The sequence below is a fragment of the Osmerus eperlanus genome, chromosome 25, assembly GCF_963692335.1.
Source record: "Osmerus eperlanus chromosome 25, fOsmEpe2.1, whole genome shotgun sequence".
NCBI classification, from domain to species: domain Eukaryota; kingdom Metazoa; phylum Chordata; class Actinopteri; order Osmeriformes; family Osmeridae; genus Osmerus; species Osmerus eperlanus.
This window is the reverse complement of record NC_085042.1, coordinates 5,128,501-5,140,755: the sequence shown is the minus strand read 5'-3', so window position 1 is coordinate 5,140,755 and position 12,255 is coordinate 5,128,501. Positions and strand designations below refer to the sequence as shown.

At 50.2% G+C, this 12,255-nt stretch overlaps 2 protein-coding genes across 4 annotated transcripts; one reads left to right on the top strand and one right to left on the bottom strand.

Moving 5' to 3' along the window:
• Positions 1-1,222: 1,222 nt before the first annotated feature.
• abhd17b (abhydrolase domain containing 17B, depalmitoylase) lies at positions 1,223-9,716 on the bottom strand. Of its 2 annotated transcripts, none has more exons than XM_062451565.1 (4): positions 9,504-9,716; positions 6,857-7,341; positions 1,736-1,915; positions 1,223-1,465 (listed from the first exon to the last, which is right to left on the bottom strand). In XM_062451565.1, exons 2-4 carry the CDS (start codon positions 7,321-7,323, stop codon positions 1,246-1,248), a joined length of 867 nt encoding a protein of 288 aa, XP_062307549.1. In that variant the 5' UTR covers positions 7,324-7,341; positions 9,504-9,716; the 3' UTR covers positions 1,223-1,245. The 2 variants fall into 2 exon arrangements, with proteins under 2 accessions (XP_062307549.1, XP_062307548.1); XM_062451564.1 differs by having other exon boundaries at positions 9,146-9,715.
• A 249-nt stretch (positions 9,717-9,965) lies between these two features.
• On the top strand, positions 9,966-12,073 carry c25h9orf85 (chromosome 25 C9orf85 homolog). Of its 2 annotated transcripts, none has more exons than XM_062451566.1 (4): positions 9,966-10,182; positions 10,387-10,493; positions 10,573-10,686; positions 11,153-12,073. In XM_062451566.1, exons 1-4 carry the CDS (start codon positions 10,081-10,083, stop codon positions 11,391-11,393), a joined length of 564 nt encoding a protein of 187 aa, XP_062307550.1. In that variant the 5' UTR covers positions 9,966-10,080; the 3' UTR covers positions 11,394-12,073. The 2 variants fall into 2 exon arrangements, with proteins under 2 accessions (XP_062307550.1, XP_062307551.1); XM_062451567.1 differs by lacking the exon at positions 11,153-12,073 and adding an exon at positions 10,965-10,986.
• Positions 12,074-12,255: the final 182 nt, after the last annotated feature.

The following is a 12,255-nucleotide window of genomic DNA, read 5'->3' as shown; positions in this document are numbered from 1 at the left end:
GATAATCAGAAGGTTAAGACAAAGCGAGTAAAATCCATGTGCAAATGTTACAAGTCTGTTAACCTGTGAAAGCGATCAATGTCGAGTGGGTAAAACACAGCATTTTCCTGTCATGGACACATGGACTGCGTGTTGTTATGGCGTTAGTGGTATGGGGCTTGTTCCGTGTTGACCACAGAGAGCTTCCGGGGCCCTCGAAACCACAGTTGCATTTATAGAAAAGAAAACCAAGAAATTTCTCTTGAATTGTATACGAGCTCTATTATAGCATTTAAATACAGAATATACATATATCATATCGTATTTATTATATCAGTCCTACTTTAATCCAATGTGACATTTGATGCTGGATTTATGGGAGTTAGTGAAGGGTCACTGAGGCCTCAGATGTTTTGACATTGGTTAAAGTAGAACCGTATCTCCTTTAAATAGTACCTTCCGGCATATTACTGTGATTTGCAAACAACATTTAGACATACACACACAAAAAACAATCCAGCTTAGATGTTCTATCGTACATTGCTCGTACAAAGAGGCTGTTAAGGGTTATTCTCTTCAGTACATTGTCATTTGGCAACACTGGCACTGTTAAATCAAATGTCAGAGTTTTGTCATGTACAGTTCTGTGACGAGACTGTCATGTGATAGGTGCAAATATTTTATATATATGCAAATATTTTATATATATATATTTAAAAAATGAACGGACAAATTAAACCCCCATGCAGACCGCACTGGACCGGACTTGGCATACAGGACTGAGGATGGGTGATAGTCAGTCCAGTTTGGTTCCCAGCATGGCTGGTTCATAAAGCCCGTCTTAGGCCCGGTCAGCGGTCCAGACTATGGACTGCTCACCGCATCCTTCTTGAAAGGCAGCAAAAATGACATACACAGATCACACACACAGACACACACACACACAGAAAATATTCTTTGCTTCTCTGTGTATATCTACTCTCTTCTCCATCAGGCTGTGCAATTTCATTTCAAACGACAAAGAAAAACAAAAAAGAAACTATAAGGATGATGGGTATTCTCTGGAGTTCACAGTTGCAGCAGGTGAGTGGTTGCTTGGTCGAGGGGCTGGGGGGATGAAGACCAGTCCCTCTCTCTCTCTCCCTCTCTCCCTCCCTCTCTCCCTCTCTCCCTCCCTCCCTCTCCCTCCGTCCCTCCCTCCGTCCCTCCCTCACTCCCTCCCTCCCTCACTCCCTCCCTCCCTCTCTCTCTTCCTCGCCCCCTCTCTTACAAGTTGGCGAGCTCGTGCGCCACAAACTGTTTCAAGCGCTCCAGGTACTGTCCGTAGAGCTCCACATCGTTGTGGCCCGCCCCCTCCACCCAGAGCGGCTCCACGGGCCGCTGGCAGCGCTCGTACAGCGCCAGGCCGTGGGAGAAGTCGATCACCTCGTCCTCCGTCCCGTGGATCACCAGCACCGGGGACGTCACCTTGGAGATCTTATCGATGCTGCGGAGGCGCGCACACACAAACACACACACACACACACAGAGACACGTGTGAAAAAAGTGAAAGACCCAAAAGGATGTGGACTGCCCTATCGTTTTTAGTGAGAGTCCAGCATGTGACAGGAGCAACCATTAACCGACAGAGGGGGCTATTGAGTCAATAACATAGTTAGCTGTTTCAAACGCAAATATTTCATCCGTGTATGTATGTCTGTGTGCGTGTGTGTGTGTGAGACAGTAGAGCGTCTCTCTGGGCCGTCGAGGGACTGACTTGGGGAAGGCGTCGAAGCAGTAGGTCTTCTTGGTGTCGGGGAAGGCCACCCTCATGCCGGAGGTGAGGGGGGAGTGCAGCACCACGGCGGCGCTCTCGTAGCGAGCCGCCAGGTCCACCGACGGCACCGTGCCGATGCTCTGCCCGTACACGATCACGTTCTCCGGGCGGATACCGTACCTACGCGCAGACACACACACACACACACACACAGCGGTCAGTACAATGTCCCCAGTCAGTCACACACATGCTAATTACACGCCCGTTTTATCTTGTTTTGCACGCACGGAACTGGTGATTAGCAGTCGTTATCAGTCCGGGAGTGGAGAGGGTTTGGACCGAGGCAGTTTGACTACAGATGTACTTGAGGCCTTTACAGCCATGGGCTCAAAGCTCACAGCGATCGTGTATGTGGACTGCCTCACATGAGCTGGCCTGATGAGGAGCTCCTGATAGAGACCAAGAGGAAGACATGGTTTAGGGGGGGGTGGACGAGAGAGGGAGAGAGAGGTAGAGAGGGGGGTGGGAGAGAGAGGAAGAAGAGAGGGGAGAGAGAGGGGGGAGCAAGAGGGAGAGAAAGGGAAAGAGAAAAAGAGAATGGGGACACAGAGAGAGAGAGAAGGAGGGAGAGAGAGAGAGACGCAGGGAGAGAAAGGAGGAGCGAGTGAAATCGGCATTCCAAGGCCGATTATAGAGAACGTGACCCACTCAGCCAGTCAGCTGACGGGAGACGAGAGGCGCTGCGGCAACATCACCGGTTAGCCGTCTGACATGGAGTTCCTTCACTGAAACTAGACTGTCCTCGGCTCCCAGGGACTCGCACGCACCAAACACAGGGGATAGGAGCGAGGAACCGGGAGGGGGGGGGGGACTGCAGGGTGGGGGAGGGGTATATAGGACAAGACAATGGGTGAGGGAGGAAGTTAAAGAGAGAGAGAAAGGAGGGCGGGAGGGGTGAACGGAACTGAAACAAGACTAGGTTTCTCGGAGTCGGTACTCTGCAGCTAGTCATGTGACTTGGGACACAGGGAGGTCAACGCTAGCCCCAATTCCGGGTCGTCTATAGGAGACACCCGAGGATGGATACTCACGTCAGGTCACACACACACACAGCTGTCTTTGTCCACCGGTTGTACGTCCCATATCAAATTATGCAACCAAACACCACGAGTTACTTGTGTGTGTGCATGTGAGAGTGTGTGTGTGTGTGTGTGTGTGTGTGTGTGCATGCTCTGGTTCACAGCTGGTTCTGTATTTTCTTACCAATCAATATCATGATTGATAAAGAGGGTAGCACTTCCTGGATGGGCTGAGGTCACGGTCACAGCTGCAGTTAAGGGGAGGCCTCCTCCTAAGAGCCTATTGGTAATTGGTTGCTAGGATACCAGTCAATATTAGGCTTGGAGGATTGACTCTCAGGGTGAAAATAAAACGATACAGCGCTTCTATAGAAAACACACACACACAGGCTAGCTTAGCCTAGTCACTTCCATAGAGATCCCACACACAGGCTAGCTTAGCCTAGCCACTTCTATTGTGATCCCACACACAGGCTAGCTTAGCCTATTCACTTCCATAGAGATCCCACACACAGGCTAGCTTAGCCTAGCCACTTCTATTGTGATCCCACGCACAGGCTAGCTTAGCCACGTTGACACACCAACAGTGTGTTGGTGTGTCAACAGCGGTTCAACTACTCAACTCCAAAACCGAGGACAGAAAGGGCCGGAGCCTACAGTAATTCCTTGGGGGGGAATTCCTAGTTACGTGCTGTGACATGTCCATTCCCCTGCTCCTTCTCCTCCTCCACCTCCCACTGGGTGGTGAGGAAGCAAATGGTGCTGACACACACACACACACACACAGAGACACATATGTATCCAAAAACTAAAAGTCAGGGAACTCCCCTATAATCAAACAGTGACCATGACAGTGTGACGGTGTGTTTGTTTGTATGTGTATGGGTGTGTGTGTTCTGTAGGCATGCCGTGGTGGAGACTAGAGAAGCACGGCGGCCGGTGTGCTGGCGTTGTCAGGCACGCCTCATGACGATGACTCATGATGGTTGAATCACCCGAGGATGTGCTCAGGTGCAGGAAGAGCCTCGCCCCGTCGCTCCACCAGAGAGACACCCAGGGCCAGGACTCCCCTAGCAGGGCCAGGACTCCCCTAGCAGGGCCAGAATGCCCTTAGCAAGACCCTGGCGTCTGGAGCCAATCCTGGGACTGGCTAAGCCATCTGATGGTGTCATACATTGCCAGGTGGCCCCAAACATTCTCTTAAAAGTCCGGAATATCTGGATGACATTGATACAGCAGCCAACCCTGCTAGACTGTTCTCAGGGATCTGCTCTGCAAAGGGTGACGAGGCAAGCCCACGCAGGCGAATGTCCTCAAACACACGCCCAGTATTGACAGAGCGCACCGCTCGACCACTTCCCCGTAGCTCATCTAACTTTCATGAGCCGTGTAAAACAGGAGGCCTACTGAAGGCCAGACAGGCCCGGCCTGTGATGTGATAAACAGAACCAGCTTGATTCATGTTCAAAGTCGGATGTGGGGATCTCTTACCACTCAGTCAGACTCCAGCTCCCTCACCCCCCTCCCTCTCTCATGTACAGCTCTCCCTCCCTCCCTCTCCCTCCCTCCCTCCCTCTCCCTCCCCCTCTCTCTCTCCCTCCCCCCCTCTCTCATAGTACAGCGGTCTTATTCTCCATCTCTCTCCCCTTATGTGTATGTGTGTGCGCAATAAGCTTAATATTCCAGCCTAAGAGGGGAAAGACGCGGCTTATCAGCTGGGAGTCACACCACGGGAGACAAAGCCTCAGTGTTGAGGACCACCAGACCAGATCAGAGCCTAGAGCAGCCAGCTCTGACCTGCTCCCGTTTGGAACAATCATCAAATACCTGGGCGGGCATTACCCAAACCAGGGCTCAGGAAAAGATCAGAAGCTCCAGGTGGTGTCGTCTCTCCAAACAATCGTTGGGTGAGGCTTGATGCGGTTCAGCTTTGAGAGTGAAAGTACACTTTCAGAGCTTATTTCCCCGGTGCTGGTCTCTCTCTGTGTGTTTGACAAGATGCTGTTGACTCCTGCTCGGCTGGGTGACAGCACACTACTTAAAGTAATTCACATAACAGGAAAGGGTTTGGAGAGACAGACACACACCCTCCCTCCCTCTCTCTCACGCGCACGCATCTACACAAACACTCAATGGTAATGTGCGTGGGAGGAGAAAGAAAAACAGGCACAAAGGCAGAGCGGTCACAGTCAAGGAGATGGGGACAGTTTCTACAGAAGCACAAAGTCAGGAGACTGATTTAGCTACCAGACAGGTCTGACAGCAACACTAGCTTCCTGTACAGAACAAGCCGAGGACCAAACTCCCCTCCCTGGTATGTTGCTTTGGATAAAAGCATCTGCTAAAACAATACATTACCCAAAAAAAAACTATTCTGGTTCACTTGACTCTCAGGCTTCCTCATGAACGCTGAGACAGCCTTTTCAAAACGGAGGACCATTAAGGGCTTGCGATTGGACGAGACAATGCCTCTCTCTCTCTCGCTCTCGCTCTCGCTCTCGCTCTCGCTCTCGCTCTCGCTCTCGCTCTCGCTCTCGCTCTCGCTCTCGCTCTCGCTCTCGCTCTCGCTCTCGCTCTCGCTCTCGCTCTCGCTCTCGCTCTCGCTCTCGCTCTCGCTCTCGCTCTCGCTCTCGCTCTCGCTCTCGCTCTCGCTCTCGCTCTCGCTCTCGCTCTCTCTCTCTCTCTCTCTCTCTCTCTCTCTCTCTCTCTCTCTCTCTCTCTCTCTCTCTCTCTCTCTCTCTCTCTCTCTCTCTCTCTCTCTCTCTCTCTCTCTCTCTCTCTCTCTCTCTCTCTCTCTCTCTCTCTCTCTCTCTCTCGTTCTCGGGTCATTTCTACAGGAAGGAGCAGCGGACAGCCCTGTCATTTCCCCAGTGTGACCCTCTGTAAACAATCCCGGAGAGAGGCAGTGTAGTGGCCCGGCACAGGGACCGGGGAAGGACAGACCGTAGGGAGGGGAGGGAAGAAGGGAGCAGGAGGAAGGGAAACAGCCGCACGGAGACGGGAGGAGGGAGGACAGGATGGAGGGGGGAGGGGATGGGGAGAAGACCCTGTCCATATGAACAACGGTTCATCGGACTTAAAATAGGGATGAGGTGTGTGTGTGACCCCACCTGGGACCCAGTACCAGAGCCAGCGAGAGAAAATAGACTGGAGAGGGGGAGGAGGAGGAGAGAGGGAGGACGACAAAGAGAGCACGGGGAAAGGGGCGTGCAAGGGGTTGTGTGTGGATCGAGAAATTGATAGAGGGACGGATGGAGGCAGGGAGAGGGGGAGGGAGACAGAGAGAGAGACAGAGAGTGTGTGAGAGAGAGAGACGGGGAGATAACGAAAGAGAGAGACAAAGAGAGAGACACAGATGGGCCGAACGAGTGTTGATGTGTGGAAGGGGGCGAGTGGGCGGCCGCCCTGCCTCATGCAGAGATCCGGGATGACGAGGAGCCCTGTTGCACACTCCCACACGCACACACCCACTTCCCAAACAGTCACGTCACACACAAACACACACACACACCCCACTCTTCGGCTTCACACTCCCGGTCCATATGCCGTCCTCTCTTACTCATCACTCGCCCATCCTACGTCCCTCCTTGTTGTTTTGAGCCATCCCTTCATCCCAGCCTCCCACGACACCTTCCTGTTTCTGTTTCCATCACAGACGAAAACCCTCGCCATCCACCGACATCCCTCACTCCTCCCCCGTCCTGCCTCCCCCCACCCCCAACACCCCCCATCCTCCCTCACTCCCCCAGCCCACCCTCACACCCACCCACCCTCCCTCACTCCTCATCCTCCCTCAACCTCATCCTCCCTCAACCCCCCCCCCATCCTCCCTCACTCCCCCAGCCCACCCTCACACCCACCCTCCCTCACTCCTCATCCTCCCTCAACCTCATCCTCCCTCAACCCCCCCCCCATCCTCCCTCACTCCCCCAGCCCACCCTCACCCCCTCATCCCCCCCCACACACACACACACACACACCACCCCCCAACTCCCCCATCCTCCCTGACCCCCATCACCCCCCCCCTCCCCCGGGTCCTGACCGTGTGCGCAGGGCCTGCCAGGCGGCGTCCACATCGGCGTACAGGTTCTTCTCGGAGGGCTTCCCGGAGCTGGCGCCGTAGCCCGAGTAGTCGTACGAGAACACGTTGCAGTTGATCCGGGAGCCCAGGCCGATGTAGAAGCTGCTCATTTGGCCCAGGTCCACCGCGTTGCCGTGGGAGAACAGCAGCGTGTAGCGGGCGCTCGGCGAGCAGCGCACGAACATGCAGGCGATGCGGTTGCCGCGGGCCGTGCGCGTCATGAAGCACTCGATGGCGTCCTTCTCGCGGGCCGAGTACTGCCAGTCGGCGCGCTCCGACAGGTGCAGGGTCCAGCGGCTGCCACTGTCGTCGCTCATCAGGCTGTAGGTGGGCTCCGGGGGCAGGAAGGCCAGCTTGGAGGCGATCTTGCTGGGGCACGGCGGGCAGCAGAACAGGCAGCACAGCTCGCTGAGGGACAGGTGGTTCATCCTCAAAAGATCACCTGGCTGGAGGGGGGGAGGGAAGAGAGAATGCCGTTAGCATCTGTTTAGCATTCCGCGGGGGTTAAGTCTGGACAAAATCCCCCTCACAAAGAACCTGAAGTGTTACCAGGCTGTGCTGGAGGAGAGACAAGGGAGAGGAGGGCAGAGAGGAGGGCAGAGAGGAGGAGGAGAATAGTGCAGAGGAGAGTCAGGGAGATACGCCTGGCTTCAGGTCTCCTGTTCGGGCAAGAAGGTGGCCACAGCTCATGCCGAAGTGGCCATTTTGGATTTGCTCTCGCCATCAGAAACCCAGATGTGACTCGACAACAGACATCTGGGTCTCCCACTACGGCTGCATGGGCATCCCGTCCACACACACACACACACACCCACACTAACACACACAGACACACACACACACCCACACTAACACACACAGACACACACACACACTAAAGGAGACCAAAGTAGTACCGGAGAATAATCCCTTGATTGAAGGGGAATGACAACATAGGACTGTGGGCAGCAGAGATCCTAACCTTAACACTGATACGGGCAGCCATTCCTGGACCAGCACTAACTACCAGCTTCCTCTGCACATAACACCTCCTTATTTCAATGGATTTATTTCGCGGGCGCTTTTACCCAGAGCAAGGCACGGGGGAAGATTTGAACCTGTGACGTCTTGATAAGCAGTCAAATGCTGATACCGCTGAGCTGGTGCGTATCCGTGAGCCAAACTAAACTGTGGTGTGCGCAGCTCAGAAGATCATAGATCACATGTGACGGCCGCAAGCTTGTGTGTGTGTGTGGCAGACCTCAGACACGATAACCAGACATTCTTGGAAATGGGAGAGCATGAGAGTGTCTTTCCCCAGGCAGGCAGTGGTAGAGGCAGGGCAGGGCAGGGCAGGGCAGGCCTTAGCATAGGGCTAGTTTCACATTCACAATCGATACCTTCCCCACTCCATGGCTCAGTGGGGAAGGCTGTAACACTGATGACTGTTTACATACTGGCTTCTGGTCCAGCCAGACCCAAGGTTTCTTAACAGTCAGCATCTGAGTGCATTTTCAATGTGATTTTTTTCCCACTTCTGGCCCCCTGGCTACCTTCTAGGAATCCATGTTCATAAGTTAAATGGCCTATAGCAGCAGGCCTAACATTGCTAGACACAAACTGCCTCAGTGTTCTACTAAGGGCTGAGCTGTTGGAATAAATGGATGTTAAGCCTACTGGTGATTAAACAAGGCTACACACTTCTGTTCATGTCTACACTTGTAATATTTGGTCATTTCTGTTGACCGACAAATGACTTGACCTCATAACTCCAAAAACCACATGATTAAAAAGAAACCCCCCAAAAATCATCCATTAAACCAGTGTGTGGGTATGCAATCTCCATCTCAGCGAAACAAGTGAGAACATCAAATGACTACGTGTGTGCGAGAGAGACATAACAAGAGTGAATGAGCGAGCAAGGGAAAATCCGGAGCGACAGGTCAAAAATAATCTGTAAATAAATGACCTAAACCAATTTATTGAAAAGCCTGTGTAGTTCACACATGACCTATGATAATCCATAATCTTTTTGTGGACATTCCACCGACAGATCTACTACTAGCTAGGCTTGAATGGGGCTTTAGCCTATACACTGACTTGACAGTAACGTGCCGGACTCGGGCATATCGAGGGGCATAGGGACGACAGTTTTCCTTACAGTCCAGAAATGTTTACATATGGTATATAACTAGTTTCAAGTTATTACACGTTCATGCGCACAACTTTAACAATAATTATTTCGACGAATAAAGAGGTCTTGTCACGTACCTGGTCTCGGTTCTGAAGAAGATTGATTCGTATTTGTATTGGCTACCGTGATTAGTTAACTAGATGTAACGTTAGATGTCGAGAATGAGCAAAATAGTAACGAATATTACAACAAGATTACTTTGATCACGTTCAATAGCTAGCTTCCTAGTTCTTTGCTCCAGTAGTACCCGCAGGTTTTTTCTTGGTCTCGTTCCACAAGACTGAATAGCTAGCTAGCTTATTAGTAAACCCAGGTCGGGGGTTCCTCAATGTTGTCCACATGTGGTTCAGCAAAATAGTCCCCAAATAATGTTAATATTTGCTGTTCTGCTGGCATAAACCAATAATTTAATTGAATCCTGTTAGATGTTCCTACCAGCGAGGTAGCAACGGCCAAGGTTGTTGCTTATTGGGCTTCGGTGTAGTACTACAGCTTGGCTATATGAGATGCAGACGCCTCTTCTCACTATTCTTGTTTAGGTCATTTCGTTTAGTATGATCACGGAAAACGTCCGTCATGTGACCAACGATTGAGGCTACTGTCTGCTAAATTCAAGCAACCTGTGTACTCTCCGGGCGGGGCTGGCATCTGAAAGGAGCAGAGAATTCTGATGGTTTGTGCCCAATCAGAAGGATTGCGTGACCTACCCTGTTGTGAAATGACGCAATTATTTGTTTTTTTGCAGTCCAATCTTTTAATTTATTGACACGTGAGTGTCCCATAGTCGGATCTTTAAGAGCTCCGGTCTTGCATCACATTTGTTTGATCAGTAAAATACAAAAAATGTCCATGCCTTTGTAAACTTAATGAATACAGTGGCTTTGATGTGACGTCACAGCGGATCGTACAATATTCTTCCGGGTGATGTCTGACATGTGTGTCTGGCATCCGTTTTAGCTATCCTTGCTAGTTTTATAAATAATTCTTGATGGGTAGTTAAAGTAGATAAATTATGAGTTCTCAAAAAGGAAACGCATCCCGCTCCCGATCCCAGAAATATAAAAACACCACTGCTTACAAGAACGATAAATATGGAGCAAGTGTTCAAGTCAAGGTAAGAGAAGTAGCTAGGCTACGAGCTCACGATGAGCTAGCAAGCTTTATTTACTACTTTGACTCATCACTAATAAGCTATTTTATTATCACTACGTGACCATGTTATTAAGTGAGACCTTAGCTTAACATTACAATATGTATGCACTAGCCTGTAACCGTTGTGGTCTTGTTGGTTTAACGTCGTTTATGTTTGATCTTATAGATTGCAAACTCAAAAGTCCATGCGGGGTTGTGCAAACGGTGTAAGGAGGTTTTGGAGTGGAAAGTCAAGTACAACAAATATAAACCTATAACTCAAGCTCGGACTTGGTAAGTAAGCACACACAAACACACTCGTACACTCTCATGCTGGCTTCAATCATCAAATATATTTATCTTTGTATTTCAGTGTGAAATGCTCTCAGAAGACCATTAAAAATGCCTACCACGTCATATGCACGCCCTGTTCCATTCAGCTCGATGTGTGTGCCAAATGCGGCAAGAAAGAAGACATTGTCATACCGTAAGTTTGACAGTAAGCTGGTGGGTTAGTGAGTGCCTTTGCAATCCTGTAGGCGTGTTTGAAACCCACCATGCTGGTCAAGGCTTGCTTTCTAGACCATGTCAAATTTAGGTTCCTCTCTCACCTGACTAATCAACTTTTAGAACAGACTAAGATCAAGTATGTAGATGTACAATGTATATGAAAGCGATAAACTGTGCAAGTGCTCCATCTAGTGGAGCACCAATGCCATTACTGTGGCATTGGTGCTTGTCCATTGTTTATACACCCTCGTGTAGGCCTTAAAAGATCAGGAAAGATGCCAGTAAGTTGGAAGAGGCTGCACCTTGCCCACCATAGCCTTCCCATAATATCAACCATGGCCAGGTTAATATATCGACAAACATTGAGTGCCGTACTGCTGTACTGAGTAGGGTGTGATTCTGGCCTGCTTCTGATGCTGTTTTCGCTCCACGTCCTTCTTCAGTGTGAACGCACCAGAGGGGGAGGAGGAGGAGGAGGAGACGACCAGTCAGAAGACGAAAGAGCTCTGTCAGAAGAAAAAGAAGAAGAAGAAGAAGGATGTAGATGACGAGCTGGACAGTGATGATGACTTTGGAGACCTAGGAAGTGATGAGGAGGATGGTGGTGGTGGTGACTCTAAACCCAAAGAAGCTGGAGACAAGCCAGCTATTCCTGACATGGCTCGTGTCAGCGTCCGGGACTAGTGAGAGACTCTGGGACTAGAGAGAGACTCTGCTGCCCTCCACTAACAGATACAGTACCTCCACCACGTCCCTTAAGATGTCCACTTGTCTACAATGTCAAAGTAAACCCATAGGGATGGTGTGGGTCTTAGAGACATTCCTATACGGTTGATACTAGTGACTAGAGTGAATTACACACCTCAAGAATCAAGGGAAAGGTTGGATTTGGTAGAACTCTTTGCATCTCGAGGCCCGGTTATAATCAGTAATAAACTTGTGTTACTGAAAAGATCTCCCCCGTGCTATATCCTTCAGGGGAAGCAGGTGGAGAAGACCGATGGGGGTTCTCTCATCTCCATTTTTCACTCTTTTATAGTTTTACATTTGGTTGATTTTGCCATCGGTTTTATCTAAAGCAACATACAAATAGTGCTGGATAGATATTTCAGGGGTTATTGCCAAGAAACGGCAACGCTTATGATAAATAGCGCATCTATCACCTCAGCTACGACAATACATCATTCTTCTGGTGGGAAAGCACATTAATAGTGACCACATATCTCAAGTTCAACAGCGAAAAACGAATTGTAGGTGCAGTCTGTTGTCATGACAGTGCTCTATGTGCTCTTTATTATCCTGTACATTTCTGCTAGGAACTCGAGGCTAATGTTGAAATAAATGTTTGCGTCATTTATCATGTGCCTCTTACTTTTTAAGCATTTTTTCCTGCACATGGTCAGTTTTCAAGAAGGGAGTAATATCCCACTTCCCTTTGTGTGGCAATGAAACACAGTATGAGGTAAATATAGTAATATTCTGTTTCAGCAATGACCTCAGACAGTAAGGCAAAGTGTTCCTCACAAGGTTTTTAATGCTTAGCAGC